The sequence below is a fragment of the Hyperolius riggenbachi genome, chromosome 1 (assembly GCF_040937935.1).
Source record: "Hyperolius riggenbachi isolate aHypRig1 chromosome 1, aHypRig1.pri, whole genome shotgun sequence".
Classification (NCBI taxonomy): Eukaryota; Metazoa; Chordata; class Amphibia; order Anura; family Hyperoliidae; genus Hyperolius; species Hyperolius riggenbachi.
Genome location: NC_090646.1, coordinates 623677111 through 623696090, shown reverse-complemented (window position 1 = coordinate 623696090; position 18980 = coordinate 623677111). Strand labels below are relative to the sequence as shown.

Genomic DNA, 18980 nt, shown 5'->3' with positions numbered 1-18980 from the left:
TGCAAAAGAGCTTCTCTGAGCTCTCTGACCCATTGGGTCGAATGCAGTCCTGTATTCAGAAGCACAACATGGTGTATGGTTGTGCTGTTGAACATGATGTGAATATTCGGGAGGGGTGGTGCAGCCCGGGGCGTTAGAATCAGGAGCTCACTGTTATCCAAATTAGGCATCAGGAATCTGGCTAATATCCAGGAGGAGATAGTCGAGAGGAAGGAAAAGAGCTTGTCCATGGTGGAGGAGGAAAGATCAGGGGTATGGGGATAAATCTGGTTGTCATCAGCATATAGGTGGTATTTGACGCTCAGGGAGGAGATGACTTTGCTGATGGAGGAGGTGTAACTTGAGAACAGTAGGGGACACAGAACAGAGCCCTGGTGGACCCCAACCGAGAGGAGGAGGGAGGGGAGAGGTAAAGGAGGTTGAGGTGGGGTAAGGGGCAGGACATGGCAATGGCCTGGGGGAGAGGTGAAGGGAAGTGAGGGATGTAGGCGTGAGATTTACTTTGGATAGCAATTTTACCAGTGAAGTAGGTAGCTGAGAGGGTGGAGCTAGGGGGAGGGGGGGGGGGGTGCAGGAATGGGGTTGAGTAGGGAGTTGAAGGTGGCGAAAAGATGTCAAGGGTTGGAAGGTTGGGTTCAAAGTTCCAGTTCTCACTGTAATCCCCAGAGCAGCCAAACCTCCCTATCAACCGTTCTTATCCACAGAGAGACAAGTCCATGATAAAGTTCATTAATACCTGGGACCAAAGACACCCCATGGCGGGAAATAGTTTTAGAAGCCCAGAGGGTGATTAATATTACCAAAAGTTGTAGCGATTGGCGGAAAAGGAGACTGAACTTTTAAATGACAACACACTCACAAATAACTACTTAAAGAGGCAGAAATTCTTTATCTCCCCCGAAATAGCTCCTTTCAGCAGGTAAGACATTTTTGGAACAGAACTCGCAAACAAAGTTTGGTAAAATTCTGTGGTGGGAGAGGACTTTTCCAACTCTCACTGCTGAGCTTTAACTTCCCAGAACTTTGCCTGGAGGCTAAAGGCACAGAAGAGTAACAAAAACCTATTTTATATACTGACACACTTGAATTGTTTGAAAACGTTATAAATTGGAACTCCCCCAACCTCTGATTGCCATTAGTACTGGAGCCATTTTCCTTACCGGTTTCCAATCCATCTCATTGGCCACTTTTATTTGCACCTCATATTCCAGGGAGAGCCATCCGCTTTTAACGTCTGCTGTGGCTGGATGTTCCCATGTCAGACGGATGTCCATGTGCAAGCGGGTCTCGCTGACATTCAGAGCGGTCCAGTTCAGGGCTACAGGCGGGTCTGGCCTCACTGGAAGTAAAGTTTTACAACTTAGAGTCAGTTGCGTGTGGCCCGGTATTACTCATGGAGAGAATACAAAGACATAACAACAAAAGTTTTTTAGGTGATACCTTTAATGTCTAACTGTACAAGATTTCTTTGCGAACTTTTAAGTTCCTTCTTCAGGCATGTTTCAGAACTGAATCAGAACCATGCAAAGTAGTGTCACATAAAGCCTCTGAACGCGACAGTACTTTGTATGGTTCTGATCTAATTCTGAAACATGCCTGAAGAAGGAACTTAAAAGTTTCGAAAGCTTGCAAAGAACTCCTGTACAGTTAGTCATTAAAGAGGAGCTGTTAGGTATAGGGTCTCAGAGAAAAAAAACACATATATCAGTAGCTAAAGATTGGCTGTACTTACATTACATATGCATTTCACTGTCCACGTTTGGATTTCACAGAATTTTTATATAGTATTTGCAGAGAATGATGCTCCTGACAGCTCATGGCAGGTTCCATGTTTGTCTGTCTCCTATGAAGCCAAATGTGTCGTCATGTCCTGCCTGCTTCCTGATGATTCACTCACACAAAAGATCGGTAATGTAAAACACTACTGTGCAGTGAATATTGATTAGCCATGTGGCTAGGAACAATAGCGGACTCATGCAGTGTACTCTGCCAGGAGTTTTTTCAGTGCTGTGGGCTGCTGCTTTTGTAACACGAGCCCTGTAACTTATCACTAGCAGCCGAGGGGAGGGCCCCAGAATGCTTTGCAGTATGGTATGCGGCTCTCGGCTTCTTAAGAGCTTGGGTCTAACAGCTTTGCTGATAAGCACACATCAAAACTAAGAGAGATTTTTAAGTTCAGTAGTGCCTTTTTGGCTTCCTTCTAAACTGTTTAACACAGGAGAATAGAGGTTTAAATTAGCTTTTGCAGCCTGACAGTTACTCTTTAAAGAGAAACTCCAACCAAGAATTGAACTTTTTCCCAATCAGTAGCTGATACCCCATTTTACATGAGAAAGACAATGATTTTCACAAACAGACCATCAGGGGGCGCTGTGTGACTGATTTTGTGCTGAAATCCCTCCCACAAGAACCTCTGAAGACCGCGGTACTCCTGGCAAACAGCCACAATGTAACAATGTTCAGAGACAGGAAACAGCTGTTATTAGCTGTCTAACAGCCAGAGCAGCTAGAAACAGCTAAATAACCTGCCCACAGTAACAATGTCTCCATGTAATAAATGTCAGAATGTGAATCTGGGAGAGGAAAGATTTTACAATGAGCAAACACTGACTAAATCATTTATACATAATTATGGTAAAAAATGAAGCACTTTTTTTACTACATTATTTTCACTGGAGTTCCTCTTTAAAGGTATCAACTAAACAACTTTTGTTGTTATGCAGGGGTCGAGTGGTGCGTGGACGCGGGTGAACGGCGTCCACTTACTATTTCCCTGGGGTGGACGCCGTTCACCCTGCCATGTTCGGAGGGGAGCAGCGCAGTGGAAAGAGAGCTGTGAGCAGCGGTGGAGAAGGGGGGCCATTTCCCCCCCCCCTCCCCTCACCTTAGGTGCTCTCTTTCCCTCGCTCTCCCCTCCTGAAGTAAAGTGCAGGCAGCCGGCAGCGGGCGGGACTTACCTCTCCTCGTTCCGGCGTCGGATCTGCGTGCAACTGCTCTGGTCTGTATCAGACCAGACTTGCGGCACGCAGATCCGGAGTTCCGACGACGAGGAGAGGTAAGTCCCGCCCGCTGCCGGCTGCGCGCACATTACTTCAGGAGGGGAGAGCGAGGAAAGGAGAGCACCCTAAGGTGCTGCTCACAGCTCTCCTTCCACAGCGCTGCTCCCCTCCTGCTGGGGGACACCTATTCTGGGCACATATACCCCTGGCTACATATGGGCACATATACCCCTGGCTACATATGGGCACATATACCCCTGGCTACATATGGGCACATATACCCCTGGCTACATATGGGCGCATATACCCCTGGCTACATATGGGCACATATACCCCTGCCTACATATACTGGGCATATATACCCCTGGCTACATATACTGGGCATATATACCCCTGGCTACATATACTGGGCATATATACCCCTGGCTACATATACTGGGCATATATACCCCTGGCTACATATACTGGGCATATATACCCCCTGACTACATATACTGGGCATATATACCCCTGGCTACATATACTGGGCACATATACCCCCCTGACTACATATAGTGGGCACGTATACCCCTGGCTACATATACTGGGCACGTATACCCCTGGCTACATATACTGGGCACGTATACCCCTGGATACATATACTGGGCACGTATACACCTGGCTACATATACTAGGCACATATACCTCTGGCTACATATACTGGGGACTACTATACTCATGGCTACTTATACTGGGGACACCTATAGACCTGGCTACCTATGCTGGGGGTACCTATTTTGGGGGAACTGCTGTCAGATTATCTGCTGTTATGTATTTTGGGGAACAGCTGCCAGATTATGTGTATGTTAGAGGAACAGCTGCTGCCAGATTACGTGTATTTTGGGGAACAGCTGCCAGATTATGTGTATGTTAGGGGAACGACTGCTGCCAGATTATGCGTATTTTGGGGAACTGCTGCCAGATTGTGTATGTTTGGGGGACCACTGCTGCCAGATTATATGTATTTTGGGTGTTACGTGTATTTTGGGTGATCCGCTGCCAGGTTTTGCGTATTTTGGGGAACTGCTTCCAAATTATGTGTATGTTGGGGGAACTGCTGCTGCCACACTGTCTATTTTGGGGGAACCACTTCCATATTATCTGTATTTTGGAGGAACTTCTACCAGATTATGTGTCTTTTTGGTGAAATGCTGTCAGATTACATCTATTTTGGGGGGATACACTACGGCAGAGCTCAAACTTCCCTGGCAGACCTTTTACATCACTGCTAAGGTCATGTATATTTGGCCCCACCCATGACCACGCCCACATTATGCTTGACCACGCCCACTTTTTGGCGCGGCGCAGAAGTTTTCCGGGTGAGTCCACTCACTTCTTTTTCCAGGACTAGACCCCTGTTGTTATGTCTTCAAACTTGAGTCAGCCTCCATATATAGATCTCATTTAGTGCAATGGTACAAGTGCGGTTCCTCCTCTGTAACTGTTGTTAGCAGGGATATCACACAAGTGCATTTACATTTTCTATTTCAAACTTTTCATTGAGGCAAAAACAATATAGTAACACAAGCACAAGTTACTGGAAGAGCTAGATAATAAAGGTAGAGTCTCGGTTATCCGGCACCGATAGGAATCGGCTGATGCCGATTAACTGTGTGGTTTCTGTTTGCTCGAGACTCAATGGGCTCAATTCTGGTAGCTGTGGGAGGTGATAAAAGCATCAGTCGGGAAAATACCTCATTCATTATTTTTTTTTTTTTTAACCTCCCTGGTGGTATAATATGTGCGGCTGCGCCGGCCGTGGGAGGGTTTTTTCAACTTTTTTTTTTTTTAGCATGTAGCTAGCCTAGCGCTAGCTACATGCTTCCCCCCGTACTCACCGATCGCCGCTTGCCCATAAGGAAATCCCGTTATCCCGTTCTGAACGGAATTTCCTTGAGGGCTTCCCCCGTCGCCATGGCGACAAACGGAGTGACGTCATCGACGTCGCCGACGTCACAGGGAATCCCGATCCACCCCATAGCGCAGCCTGGTGGCGCATAGCCAGGCTGCACAAGGGGTATGCGGGGGGGGTCTGTATCGCGGCAGGTAGCGGCGCATCGGCGGCGGCGATCAGACCAAACACGCAGCTAGCAAAGTGCTAGCTGTGTGTTTGAAAAAAAAAAATTATGTAAATCGGCCCAGCAGGGCCTAAGCGGCACCCTCCGGCGGCTTACCCCGTGTCACACACGGGGTTACCGCCAAGGAGGTTAATTCTTGTACATTTTCCCGCCTGTTGCTTATAGTCGATAAATTAGCGACACAGGGGGAAAACATGCTTTACCGAGTGCTTTTCACTCGGTAAACAATGAGGTATTTTCCCGACAGTTGCCTCTTATACTGCTCCGCGATCTCCCTCCAGACCCCAGCCTGTCATTTTGCTCCGTCCACCCCCCTCCCGAACCCAGCCTCTCATGCTGCTCCCCGACCCCCCTCCCTAGCCCAGCCTGTCATGCTGCTCTGCTCCCAGACCCCCCTCCCGACCCCAGCCGGTCATACTCAACCCCGAGCCCCCTCCCGAGCCCGGCCTGTCATACTCAACCCCGACCCCCCTCACGAGCCCAGCCTGTCATACTCTTCCAGACCCCCCTCCCGACACCCTCCCCACGGCACTCGGACTCCCGGAGGGACAATCAGTATGGATTCCCTTGCAGTGCTATAAAGTATAGGTGCTACTCACCATTAAGGCACGCTCCTGCGTTGACCGGGCATCCTCCTTCTCCTCCTCCGTATAGCTCCGGCTGTTTACCGTACCGGGGACGCGGCTTAATGACGTCATCAAGCCGCGTCCCGGGTACGGTAAACAGCCGGAGCAGTACAGAGGAGGAGAAGGAGGATGCCCCGTGAACGCAGGAGCGTGCCTTAATGGTGAGTAGTAGCACCAATGCTTCTTAGCGCTGCAAGGGGATGCATATGGATTGTCCCTCCGGGTGCCGCGGGGGGGGTCGGGTCGGATGAGGGAGGTCGGGGCACTATACTAGCTATATACTGGGGCACTATACTAGCTATATACTGGGGCACTATACTAGCTATATACTGGGACACTATACTAGCTATATACTGTGGCACTATACTAGCTATATACTGGGCACCACACTAGCTATATACTGGGCACTATACTAGCTATACTGGGGCAACTAAACTCCCTATACTGGGGCAACTATGCTAGCTATGCCGCCGCACCCCAGCCCCCCTCTCCCCCGTAACCCGCTGCGCACTAGGTCGTGCAAAACACCCAGGCGCTCCCCCCCAGGTCCCCAGAGAAAAATTTGGTTGGAAAGTGGTCCCCTGGGCGGAAAAGGTTGGGGACCCCTGCCTTATGTGCTGTGGGATGGGCATCCGCAAGACTACTCACTGTCATGGCTTTCCAGTGTTGATCGCGCACCTTCCACTGTTCAGCTCAGGGCTACTGTTTACCGTACTGGGGACGCGGCTTGATGACGTCATTAAGCCGCTTCCCCCGGTATTGTGAACGGCAGCCCGGCAGTGATCTGCCGCCAATCTCATTGCATTTGTGGGGATATCTGCCGCCAATCGAATTGCATTTTGTGGGGATATCTGCCGCCAATTTGCATTTTGTCGGAAAATTTGCTGCCATTTGAGTACTTTATGAATTATCATGAGGCATGTAACTACTTGATTATTTTATCTAAAATGTATCTGGTCAGACCTAATCTCTGTGCATAACACCGCTACTTACTTTGTGGGTTTTTTCGGAGCACTTTTAGGGCCCGTTCACACTTGTAATCGCAGAACGCCGGCGTAAAACCGCCGGCGTTTTGCGGGAGTGATTTTCCCGCGATTAGCGCGGAAAAATCACTGGACACTGCGGCAGTTTTGGAGCGATCGCGATTAGCGTGCTTTGCACGCTAATCGCGGAGCGTTCGTCGCCGGCAAACCGCTGCCACTCGCTACATTGTGTAGCGGTTTTTGCTAAACCGCTAGCGGTTTGCCGTGAGCGGGAATCGCGCGATTCCCGCTCAGGTGAGAACGGGCCCTAAGAGGCTGGGGGTCGGGAGGGGGAGGTCAGAACAAAGAACAAGCTGAAAAGGCTCCATGTTATGTGGCTGATATCACAATTCTATCACAACACTCCATTTATCATGTGGTAGAGGTAGGTCTAATTATGTGAGGTAAAAGACATGCAAACGCACCTTATTTCACTTCAGAATTCAAGTGTGAGGTATTTCACTACTAAATACCACACGTTTTTAGTAGAAAATTACCACATGAATTACCTCATGAAATTATACGAGGTAAAACTTTACTTAAACTACCAGAATTCAAAAGTTGATTTCCCTCATGAGGTAAACCCAATTCCATGAGGTAATTATTTACTAAACGCTACCAGAATTGAGCTCAATGTTAAAAATAGGCCTAGCTAATGTAGTACTGTACCCCACTCTATATACTGTACACACCATGAAATCTGTATGTACTGCAAGCGATTTGTACTGGATGGTTGAGACTGCTGGTTAGTTGAGTTCTGAATAACCAGGACTCTACTGAAAGAAAACCCAAGGTGGGCATTTTTGTTACAAAAAAAACCCCAAAACCATGCTGCAAGATTAGGTAGCGTCAATGTCGCCGGTCCTACATCCCTCAATCACCGACTTTTGGTAAAAAGAAAAAAAAATGCTTGCGACCCCTGGGGTCACGATGCTGCAGCTCTGGCTTTGTGTGTCTCAACAGAGCAGGGTGGCTGGGAGGCGGCATGGGAGAGGCAGGGGAGAAGCAGAGCTGCCCAATTATAGCTGGGGAAGGGGCATTCCTAACACCATTGTGGGCGTTTTGCAGAAGTGCCTCTCCTGCAAGGGACACCCCTTCCCCTTTAGATTGCCGACAAGCAGCTTGTTGGTAGATTCAGGGGGTCACAGCGTGGTGTGGGGGATGCTGAGAGCGGTGCATAGGGGACACAGAGGCATGGAAAAGGGCAGGGAACAAGCTTCTATGTACCATCTGCCCCCCTCCCCCCCCTCTCCACCCGGTGTACACTTTAAAGTGGATCCAAAGTAAACTTTTACTCATTGCATAATTGTGTTCCTTTCATATAGTTTATAGGGCATTCCTCAAGCCAAATATTTTTTTTTGTTCTCATGTACCAAGGGCTTATGAGAGCTCAGTCTGGGCAGGAGGAGGAAGTTACTAGCCAGAGTTTTCAGAGGCAGAGGGGAGGAGGGAGGAGGGGAGTTAAGTTTCACAGGCTGAGGGCTGGAGATGCTATCAGCTTGCCTGTGTGCAATGTGACAAACAGAACATGGCTGTCCTCATTGTATCACAGGAATAAACAATCATAGACTGTTGAAGCTGTTTGCAGCTAGATATGCTGTGTAAACTAAACTTTAGATAAGATACAGTATATAGACAAGTTACTTGTTATAGTTAGTTTTTCATCTCAGATCCGCTTTAAGCAATGTGAGTGTATAGATACTCAAACATGTTATAAAACATTGCTATCATAGTTACAAATACAGGGAGGATACAACACATTGCTTTCTCTATACATAGGGGTTCTACAGAAACTTTAGGTTTTTACAAGTAAAAATAAGAAGAAAGAGTGCCTTAGAGGGGACACAAAGAAGAAGAAAAGATAAAAACAAAAGAGAAGACAGAGAAAGAGGCAAAAAAGAGGAATAGAAGAAGATAATATCCATAAACTATCACACGTTATAGTGTATAATTTAAGAATAACTGTCTTAAAAGGACCATTATCGCGAAGTTGTAAAATTAAAATACACGTGTACACATACATACTTACTGTATAAAAAGTACATTTCTCCCAGATTAAAATGCACTATAAATAACTTTTCTCCTATGTTCCTGTCACTGACAGGTTTTGGACAAGTCTATCTCCTTATGGGGGATTTTCAGTTTTTTTTTATCTTGAAAAGTACTTACTAAGCTACAGTTGATCAGTGCAACGGCCAAAATAGTGTGCAGATGAGCAGGGAGGCTGGTGAGCATCTTTGTATAGATCCTTTCCAGGGATTTCTTTTGTAAATATTAAAGGAGATACTGAGAATACCCCATAAGTTAATGGACAAGTCCATATAGGTCAGATTTGTGCTGCCTACTGTAAGCGACAGTAACAAAGGAGAAAAGTAATTCATATTTAATCTAATGTGCTTCTTATTAGTGTATGTAAACATGTATTTTACATTTTATAATTTCTCGCGATAGTGGCCTGATGTACAAAAGTGCTGCGAGGTCCCTAAATATTTACCTGTACGCTTTATTAGAGACCATAGAGTGCCATAAGCCCCTCCCCCCACATTCCTGTACCCCATCTCATTTTTGGGGCACGCAGAGGTAGAGATAAAACGCTCGTCCTTTACATTGTGACAAGGGTGCTTTGCAAGAAGGGTTTAGGACACGCCCCCCACCCCTTCACAGCCATGGGGCTCAGCCCTGGTCTTACAGAGGATTAATTAGCATTAATATAATATTTATTCCAGTTTGCAGGGATGTGTTGTAAACATTTCCTTGGCAAAAGCCCTGTTTATAAGCCATCATAGCCAGCTGTTATCTTGTGAGTACTGCAGCCAGGAATAACACAGTGAAGTCCTGAGGTGAACTGCTATCCAATTTGAACAGTGAATCTGCGATTTTTGTAGACTACAGATCAAGGCCGCCTATCGCAGCAGTAGTAAATCACCCAAGCTTCCAGCAGAAAATGCCAGATGGGTGTGTCAGAGACTGATGATAATTATTGAACTGTGGAGTAAAAACAGCTTCTTGGCTATGTAGCTAATTGTGATTGGCCAATGATATGCAGGTGATGCAGAATTATGCAACATTTTACTGCAAATTTATGCATCCTGAAAATCGAAGGAAGCTGAGGTAGGAGATGATTGATACATTTTCAAGCTGCATAAACCTGCATAAAACAAATTGTACAGCTCTGCATCAACTTAGAATGATTTGCTTCCATCATAGCTTAGCAGAGTCTGTACTTTTAAGAGTAAGCTTGTAATGAAGGGCAAAGGTTTGAACAGCACTGATATAAATTTATAGCAAATGTAACCACTTCACAACTGAGAGGTTTTACCCCTTGAACACCAGAGCAATTTTCACCTTTCAGCGCTCCTTCCATTTATTCGTCTATAACTTTATTATTACGTATCGCAATGAAATGACCTATATCTTGTTTTTTTTCGCCACCAATTAGGCTTTCTTTAGGTGGGACATTATGCCAAGAATTATTTTATTCTAAATGTGTTTTAATGGGAAAAAAGGAAAAAATGTGGGGGAAAAAAATCATTATTTTTCAGTTTTTTTTATTGTAATTTTTTTTTCTTTTTATTACACAAAAAATAAATAAATTGGGGAGTGTGGGAGGTAATGAGTTAATTTATAGTGTAAAAGTATGTATTTGTATATGAAAAATGTTTTGGATGTAGTTTTACTATTTGGCCACAAGATGGCCACAGTCATTTTTTGCAAATGCGTCCTGTAAGTGTAGGAAGTACACTTACAGGAGGTTCAACGAGGCTGGGAAACTTTTTTTTTCAACAATGATCGCGTTGCTTCTCATAGAAGCAGCCGATCATTGCTGGGGGGCCGAGATCAACGAACGGGAATGTTTTTTCCCGTTCATTGATCTCCGGGCGAGCGGCCGGCGGCATGCACGAACCCGGGAGCACGCGCACGAGCGAGCGGGAGCGCGGACAGCGGCGGTAGGTGCATATATCTACACTCCTGGTGGGCAAAGGGTGTTAAAAGGAGCGTAGATATACGCACCTGTGGTGGTAAAGTGGTTAAAATAACTAAAGAGATTCACTTTAAAGAAAACCAGAGCTGTTGATAAAAGAGGAACCGATACTTACCCGCTGCTTCCTCCTGCAGCATAAACACATGGGAATCCCTCATCGTCCTCCCGTGGTCCGCCATTCAGGCACGATCATGCGCAGCAGCCCAGACTGATCCCGACTGAGCCTATTACCGGGGCTGATCGCAGCTGAACAGCAGACCGCGGGAGGTCGGCGATGGACTCACATGTGTCTATGCGGCAGGAGGAAGAGGCAGGTAAGTATCGCTTTTTCTTTTATCGACAGCTCTGGTACACTTTAAACGCTTAAAATGTTCTTACACATTAACTCATACTTAGCTTTCTTGCCCAGCCTTATAATAGAATTCAGTTTGTTTTTATTAGATCCACAACTTTAACCACTTCAGCTCTCAGGGTTATTGTCACCTTATGGACCATAGGAATGTTCATATTTCAGTGCTCCTCCCATTCATTTGCCAATAACTTTATCACTACTTATCACATCTAAATGGTCTATATCTTGTTTTTTTTCAGGACAAATTAGTCCTTTTTGTGGGTGATATTTTTTTTTTTGTTATAATATTTTCTATGCATTTGCATAGGGAACAAAAAGAAAATCAAGAGCTGTAATAGTGATCATTGAAGGTCTGGGAGAACACTGGTCAAGGGATCACATGAACCCTTGGGCCAATTAGTGCTGTCACAGGGTGAAGAGATCACATGATTCCTTTGGCCAATAACTGCTGCCTTCGGAAGTGCGCATGATCGTTCCTGGAAGTAATGGAAACTTTTCTGTTTACTTTTTAAAATGTTCTCAATGATCACTGTTACTATATGTAATAGTGATCATTGAGGGTTAAAACATCACTGATCAAGTTCAGGGACCACATGGTCCCTTGCAGGATTGGGGCTGCTGTGGGAGTGTGTGCGGTCTTCTGCGGCGGCATTCTCAATCTACGTCTGGGCGGCATGAGCGATGACTTTTCTGGACTTACAACTTACATTCAGGTGGCAGAACATGAAAAAGAGAGCCCGAGGTGGGCTCATAAAATAAAAACAAAAAAAGTAGGCTGCTTGATCCGGGGGGGCTGAGTGGATCATGTAGCCTCAAAAACCGCTGCTCCTCACCGCTCCTGGGGGAGGCTATAGTGCGGCAGTGGGGGGGCAGAGAGCGGTGGTTGGGGGACACAGAGGCACGTCATGAGGCAGAGAACATGCCTCTTTGTCCCATCTGCCACCCCAAGAACCACCTCAGGTTCTCTTTAAGCAGTCATGCAACCAGAGAAACATTGGGACACCTAACCCCCATGAGCCATGACTGGCTATTCACCATGCAATGAAAAAACAAAAATTACAGCCCCCAAACATGCACCTTTAAAAATTAGTCATCAACTAGTTATCCACTCCCCCCCCCCCCCAATTTTTTTTGTAAAAGGTTACTTTATTTCAATCATTTAAAAGTTCAAACTATGAGAAGTCTGCAGCTTACCAATATCATCCACCATGAAGATGTATTCATCAAAGGTGACATTGCCACCAATGAGGCGGACTTTATAGCCCACCCAAACGGCGGTGTAGTTCTTGCTGAAATAACAGGAGTTTTCTCCAGCAGACGTGGTATCGGGGCAGTCGGTCCAATTCATTGGTCTGAAAAGAGGGGATAATTTGGATTTTCATAGGAATTTACTGCATCGGTAATGCATTAGATAACACACTTTAAAGTGGCCTGAAACTCAGCATTTTTTCTTTGCTCTAAAAGAATCCTTACAGTATTAAACCTCCTAGCACAAAAAAATGTGTAGCACAACAGAATTCAAACAGTTAAACACAGTACTTAGTCCTGCAGTGGAATGCCCCTTCAGCTTATGATCTGCATCTGAGATAACATTATCTTTTTTTTACATTCCTCAGTTGTTACATTGTGTATAACAACAAGCTCTCTCTGCTTTAAAGAGAAACTCCAACCTAGAATTGAACTTTATCCCAATCAGTAGCTGATACCCCCTTTTACATGAGAAATATAATGATTTTCACAAACAGACCATCAGGGGGCGCTGTATGACTGATTTTGTGCTGAAACCCCTCCCACAAGAAGCTCTGAGTACCGCGGTACTCTGGGCAAACTGCCACAATGTAACAATGTTCACAGACACGAATTAGCTGTTTACAGCTGTCTCTAACAGCCAAAACAGCTAGGAGCAGCCACATAACCTGCCCACAGTAAAAATGTCACCATGTAATACATGTCAGAATGTGAATCTGGGAGAGGAAAGATTTTACAATGAGCAAACACTGACTAAATCATTTATACATAATTATGGTAAAAAATGAAGCACTTTTTTTACTACATTATTTTCACTGGAGTTCCTCTTTAAGCATGCACACAGTTCAGAAGAGCTCACTAGCAGGTTTTAATATATAATAAAAAGCAGCTTCAATAAAATGCCATGGCAGCTTTCAGAGTAGATAAACTGTACTTTGGGAATTTGTAATTTGTAAAAAGGCAATATTACTTGTGCACAAAAGCAAATATGGTAACTGTATGAGTAATAAAAAGTTGGAAAATACATTTGTATTGATTGTTATGTCAGATTTTCACACCACTTTAATGAAAGAAGTCAAACCTATGATACTTAGAAGTGCTCTCAACATTATCTCATAGAATTCGGGAAGGTGGGGTTCAGATTCCTTCTAACGTTCCCATGCTATCTATGTACACAAGCAGGATCCAGCATAGGATCCAGTAAATCTTTTACGAAACATATGTGGTATGAGTGCCATTTAGAGGTGACAGGGTACTGAAGTCCCGGAATAAAAGCTGGATTAACAAGAAAAGGTCGCAAATGATATCCTGGTTGAATAAAGTAGATTGCCATTTCAACTTATGCCACCAGGACAGATTTGTAGTAATTAAAGAGGAACTGTCGCGAAAATCTTAAAATTTAAAACACATACAAATAAGAAGTACATGTCTCCAATAGTAAAATCAGAATCAGAATCATTTTATTTCGCCAAGCACGACTGGGTCGTGCCCGGAATTGGACTTGGCATACAGGGTTGAGAAAAAACACAAAACACAATATAAATGTTATACAAACAATACAATACAAATATAGTTCCGAACACAATTGCTCTACTGCTATAAATGTTTTAAACTTTGGACTGCCGTAAATCATCATCCTGGATGATTGAGCCATAAATTACTTTTCTCCTATTTTCCTGTCACTTACAATAAGAAGTAGAAATCTGACATTACCGACACATTTTGGACTAGCCCATCTTCTCATAGGGGGGTTCTCAGGGTTTTCTCTATTTTTAAAAGAACTTAGTGAATGGCAGGTGCTCCGTCCAACTGCCAAAATAGTGTACAGCGAGCAGGGAGGCTGGCCAGCATCTTTGTATAAATCCCCTATGGAGAGATGGACAAGTCTGAAACCTGTCGGTAATGTCAGATTTGTACTACCTACTGTAAGCAACATAGGAGAGAAGTCATTTATGGCTCATTTTGCACTGGGAGAAATATACTTCTTATCTCAGAATCAGAATCGCTTTTATTTCGCCAAGCACGACTGGGTCGTGCCCGGAATTGGGCTTGGCACAACAGATACAGATACAGGGCGTATGCATAGAAACGTAAGAGACATCAGGACATAGAACATAGTAGACACATTTCATCGCATAAACATAACCATAAGCCACATAAACATAACCATAAGCCACATAAACATAACCATAAGCCACATAAACATAACCATAAGCCACATAAACATAACCATAAGCCACATAAACATAACCATAAACCACCAATCCCATCACTTCATCACATAAACATAACTGTAGGCCATAGTTTTCCATAACCAGGTGGGTTACATGCCTAAAAGTCAGCGTGGAGGAACAGGGGCAGCCTAAGGGGGGAGGGCATGAGCAGAGTTTATCGCGTTCAGCAAATTTACCGCTGAGGGGAAGAAGCTGTTTTTGTGTCTCGTGGTCTTTGTCGCGATGGACCGAAACCTCCGATACCTCCGCCCCACAGGGAGCTGACTGAAAAACTGGTGGCCAGGGTGGGAGGGATCGTTTGCAATCTTCAGTGCTCTGGAGCGTAGTCTGGCCTTATAGAGGGAGTCCAGGGCAGGAAGTTGGTTTCCGATGATCCTTTCCGCTGACCTGATGACCCTCTGTAGTTTGCGTCTGTCGCTATCGGTGGAGCCAGCATACCAGACAAGGATGGAGGAGCAGAGGACAGATTCAATGGTTGCGGTATAGAAGCTCCTCAGGAGTTTTGGGGACATGCCGAACTTCCTCAGTTGGCGGAGGAAGTAGAGCCTCTGCTGGGCTTTCCTCTGGGTGGAGACAGTGTTTGCCTTCCACTTCAGTATTCACTATTGGAGATGGTGGTGCCCAGAAGGCGTACACCGGGCACTCTTTCCACCACCATCCCTCCAGTGTGCAGTGGAGGCGGGGTGGAGGCGTGCTTCCTAAAGTCGATGATAGTCTCAACGGTTTTTGCATTGTTGAGGACCAGCTAGTCCTGTCAACCTGCTGGCGGTATGCCTGCTCGTCATTGTTGGAGATCAGGCCGACTATGGTGGTGTCATCTGCAAATTTTATTACCTTGACAGAATCTGCCGAGGATCTGCAGTTGTTCGTGTACAGGGAGAACAGGTATGGTGACAGGACGCAGCCTTGTGGGGCCCCTGTGTTGGTGATCCTTGGTTGCGAGGAGGTGGAGCCCAGCTTGACAACCTGAGATCTGTTTGTAAGGAAGTCTTTGATTCACAGTTGTAGGGTGGGGTGGACCCCGAGCTCAGCTTGTATGTGTTTTAAATTTTAATATTTTCAGGACAGTTCCTCTTTAAGGAAAAAACTTTCGCCAACTGTGGAATATATTTTTAAAGTTCCAAAGAGCAGAGCTAGGGTGCCAAGGTGCAAAGTGTGGAAACTCCATTTGAGGCCATGTAACATGTGGGTACTTAGATATTCAAGCTAACATTTGCCTCAATTGACAGTCCACATGGTGATTATAAAGATTGGGTACTAATAACCCCCCATTTATCCTCTTCTATGGCATTAATACATTTCTAGCAATTCCCGGAGGCCTATGGTGCCAGATAAATTGAAATAACTTCATTTTCAGAGGGGGAAAAATAAATTTCGGTTTCAACAAAGGGATAACCAACACCAATTTGGGCAAAGAATTCATCTTAAAGGGAATATGAAGTGAAAATAAACTAATCAAATAATGATTTTTATGTGTGGTACAGCTAATAAACAGAACATTAGTAGCACAGATATGAGTCTTATATTGTTTCCAGTACAAGAAAAGTGTTAAAAGTGTTATCTATGCAAAAGAGCTGCTCTACAACCAAGTTTGGTCAGCTACAATGCTGTTTTCTGAAGCACTTAACCTGTCTCTCACGGTTTCTTGTTTGTTTAAGGTTTTACTGCAGGAGAGTTCAAAGGGTCATTAGCTCTGCTGTGCTTCGTAGTTTATATTACAGAGTGTGGTCTGTAAACTACAAATATTAGAGAATGATGCAATGTTATGAAAAAAAAAGATATAAAGTATAACTGAAAATAAAAATAGGAGACTCTTTTCTTTGCTACAAATGGTCTATTAATTATCCGTACTACACATACAATCCATTATATCATAAGTTTTTTTTTTGCTTCAGTGTCACTTTAAGTTACACCATACGACCTATCCAGGATATAGGATAATCTTCAAAAAGGCAGAGTATGGGGAGTACTAAGCTAGTGGAAAAATATATAAATTTATTGATTGAAACCTATTACAGTTGAACCAATGACATACACTGACATACAAACATTCAACCTCCCAATAAAAACACTGGTGGAGCCAGCTGACATCTGGGATAACTGCGTTTGAGTTGGAGTGCTTGTTCCAACTAACTAGCATACATTGACAGAATAGCATACATTTAAAGTGATATACCCCTTGTTAGTAGAATCAGTGTCCCCTTGCCCGTTTTCCCGACCTGAGCTCGGGGTAGAAAAAAAAAGCTATTAGCGGTGATCCCGAGCTCAGGTCGGGGTAGGCATTGCAGAGCTTTACCTTGATTTGTGGAGTCCCGCGCACGATCGTGCTGCTCAGCGGGACTCCAGCCTCTCTCCCCGGCAGTGTGGGGTCTTTTCCTGGCCGCCGGGATCCCCCATGTCCCCGCTATTCTTCCGGGGACCCGGCAGCCAAGCAGAGCAGCAGAGCGGTGGTGGCAGCGTGACGTCATTGGGGGCGGGGCTAATATGTAAAACGAACTTCTCTATATTAGAGAAATATAGAGAAGTTCGTTTTTTACGTACATTAGCGCCATCTTGTGGTGAAAGTGCAAACTGCAGCACTGGAGCCCAGGAAGGTAAATTTTTTATTCTGTTGCACATCTCCCTGCCAGAATGATTTTTTTTCAGGTTTTAGGGTCTGAAAGAGTGACCCTAAAATCTGGAAAGAATCAGAACGGCAAGGAGGTTAAGGGAACCTGAGACTAAAATCTGTACTCTAAAATTCTTACAATAAAAAGCATACCATTCTATTCATTATGTTCTCCTTGGCCCCTCTGTGCTGTTTCTGCCACTCCCTGCTGCGATCCTGCCTTGTAATTGCCAGTTTTAGGCAGTGTTTACAAACAAAAGACATGGCATGTGATAGGCTGGGAGAGCTCAGTCTGTGACTCATACAGAGCCTGCAGGGGGCCTGGAGAGGGTGTATAGCTTCTATCCTATCACAAGCAGAGCTGCACATTCCAGCCTGAGCCTGACAAAGCCATCAGAGAAAAGAAGATTAGATTATATAACAGAGATAATACAGCCACTGTGCAACTAGGAAAGGCTGCAGTAATCCAGAGCACATTAGAACAGGTATAGGAACTTATAGGATAGAAGAAATAAGGCTGAAAATGTTGTTACAGAGTCTCTTTAAGGTCGCTCGTCAGGTGGCTTCGGTCCCCGTCAATTCATCTTGAAAGCCTGGCCGAGTTGCGGCCTCAAAAATGTTTATTTGTTAATGGTTGAGCCCATGGGGGGTACTTTGCTCGGGAGGGGGAAGCCTCTGGATCCTAATGAGGCTTCCCCCGCCCTCTTCAGTCTCAGGGATCCAGTGCTGGTAACCACCGATATATCAGCGTGCAGAATCACCTGCAGCGCGGCCATATTTACTATCTGTGCTCCTGCGCAGTAGCAACTTCCCGATGGGCTCCAGCGAGAATAGCCGAACCCGATCAGGTACGCTCTACTGTGCAAGTACAAGTCACCTGCACCTGTGCAGCAGAGCCGACTTACCACCGGAGGCCATCGGGAAGCCATTACTAGGGTTGCACAGGAGGTAAATATTGACGTGTGTGCTGTTCGGGGGTTGCCAGCGCTGGATCGACGGGGCTTAAGAGGACAGCGGAAGCCTCATTAGGATCCAGAAGCTTCTTCCTTCCAAGGTACATTACCTCCAGGGAAAGTTTTCTTTATTACAGATTCCTTTTAACCAGACATCATTAATTGAATTTGTGCTCCCCTACAGGGTTTTTATCTACACGAGTTTGCCCATCTTACACCAAGCAGGGAGCATCCTGTGCATGGCATTATATTGTACCTTCTGTATTGGTCCTGTTTATACTGCAGCTTCAACAAGCCCGTTAAGTTATGAAAATCTCCATAAGTCCAGTAGCATGTAAAGGTTTCCTGCTGGGGAGAGCGGCAGTCTGTGATAGTTGGCCAGCCAGGAGGATCTACAAGAAAGTGAGAAGAGTGAGCTGATGAACATAAGTGATGAGCTTATTCATCTACTACAAGACAATCATGAGTTAAGAGCTTATTCATCTACTACATGACAATCATGTCAGGCCACAGGGGGTTTTACCACTACGTTGTCAAACGTTTGCCATTGTATCTTCACAAAATGATAGTGATATGTACTGTTTAAAGGGAATGTCCAAGCAAAATAAAAAAATGAGTTTCACTTACCTTGGGCTTCTACCAGCCCCATGCAGCCATCCTGTGCCCTCGTAGTCACTGCTGCTCCAGTCCCCCACTGGCAGGTTGCCGACCTCGGAGGTCGGCGGGACGCATTGCGTACATTTTTACGCATTCCCGCTAGTGCAGGAACATTAACACATACATTTTTACGCGTTACTGGTTCAATGCGTAAAAATTTACGCATTAAACCAGTAACGCGT

At 45.1% G+C, this 18980-nt stretch overlaps 1 protein-coding gene across 9 annotated transcripts in view; it reads right to left on the bottom strand.

The window, feature by feature from the left end:
• The window catches only part of GHR (growth hormone receptor), a 496455-nt gene that overhangs the window by 11992 nt on the left and 465483 nt on the right, over positions 1-18980 (bottom strand). For all 9 annotated transcript variants that reach the window (XM_068251067.1, XM_068251022.1, XM_068251070.1 and 6 more), the window contains 3 exons: positions 18398-18533; positions 12293-12450; positions 1161-1339 (listed from right to left, as the gene is read on the bottom strand). In XM_068251067.1, the coding sequence (XP_068107168.1) occupies positions 1161-1339; positions 12293-12450; positions 18398-18533 (473 nt within the window). The remainder of the gene's footprint in view (positions 1-1160; positions 1340-12292; positions 12451-18397; positions 18534-18980) is intronic.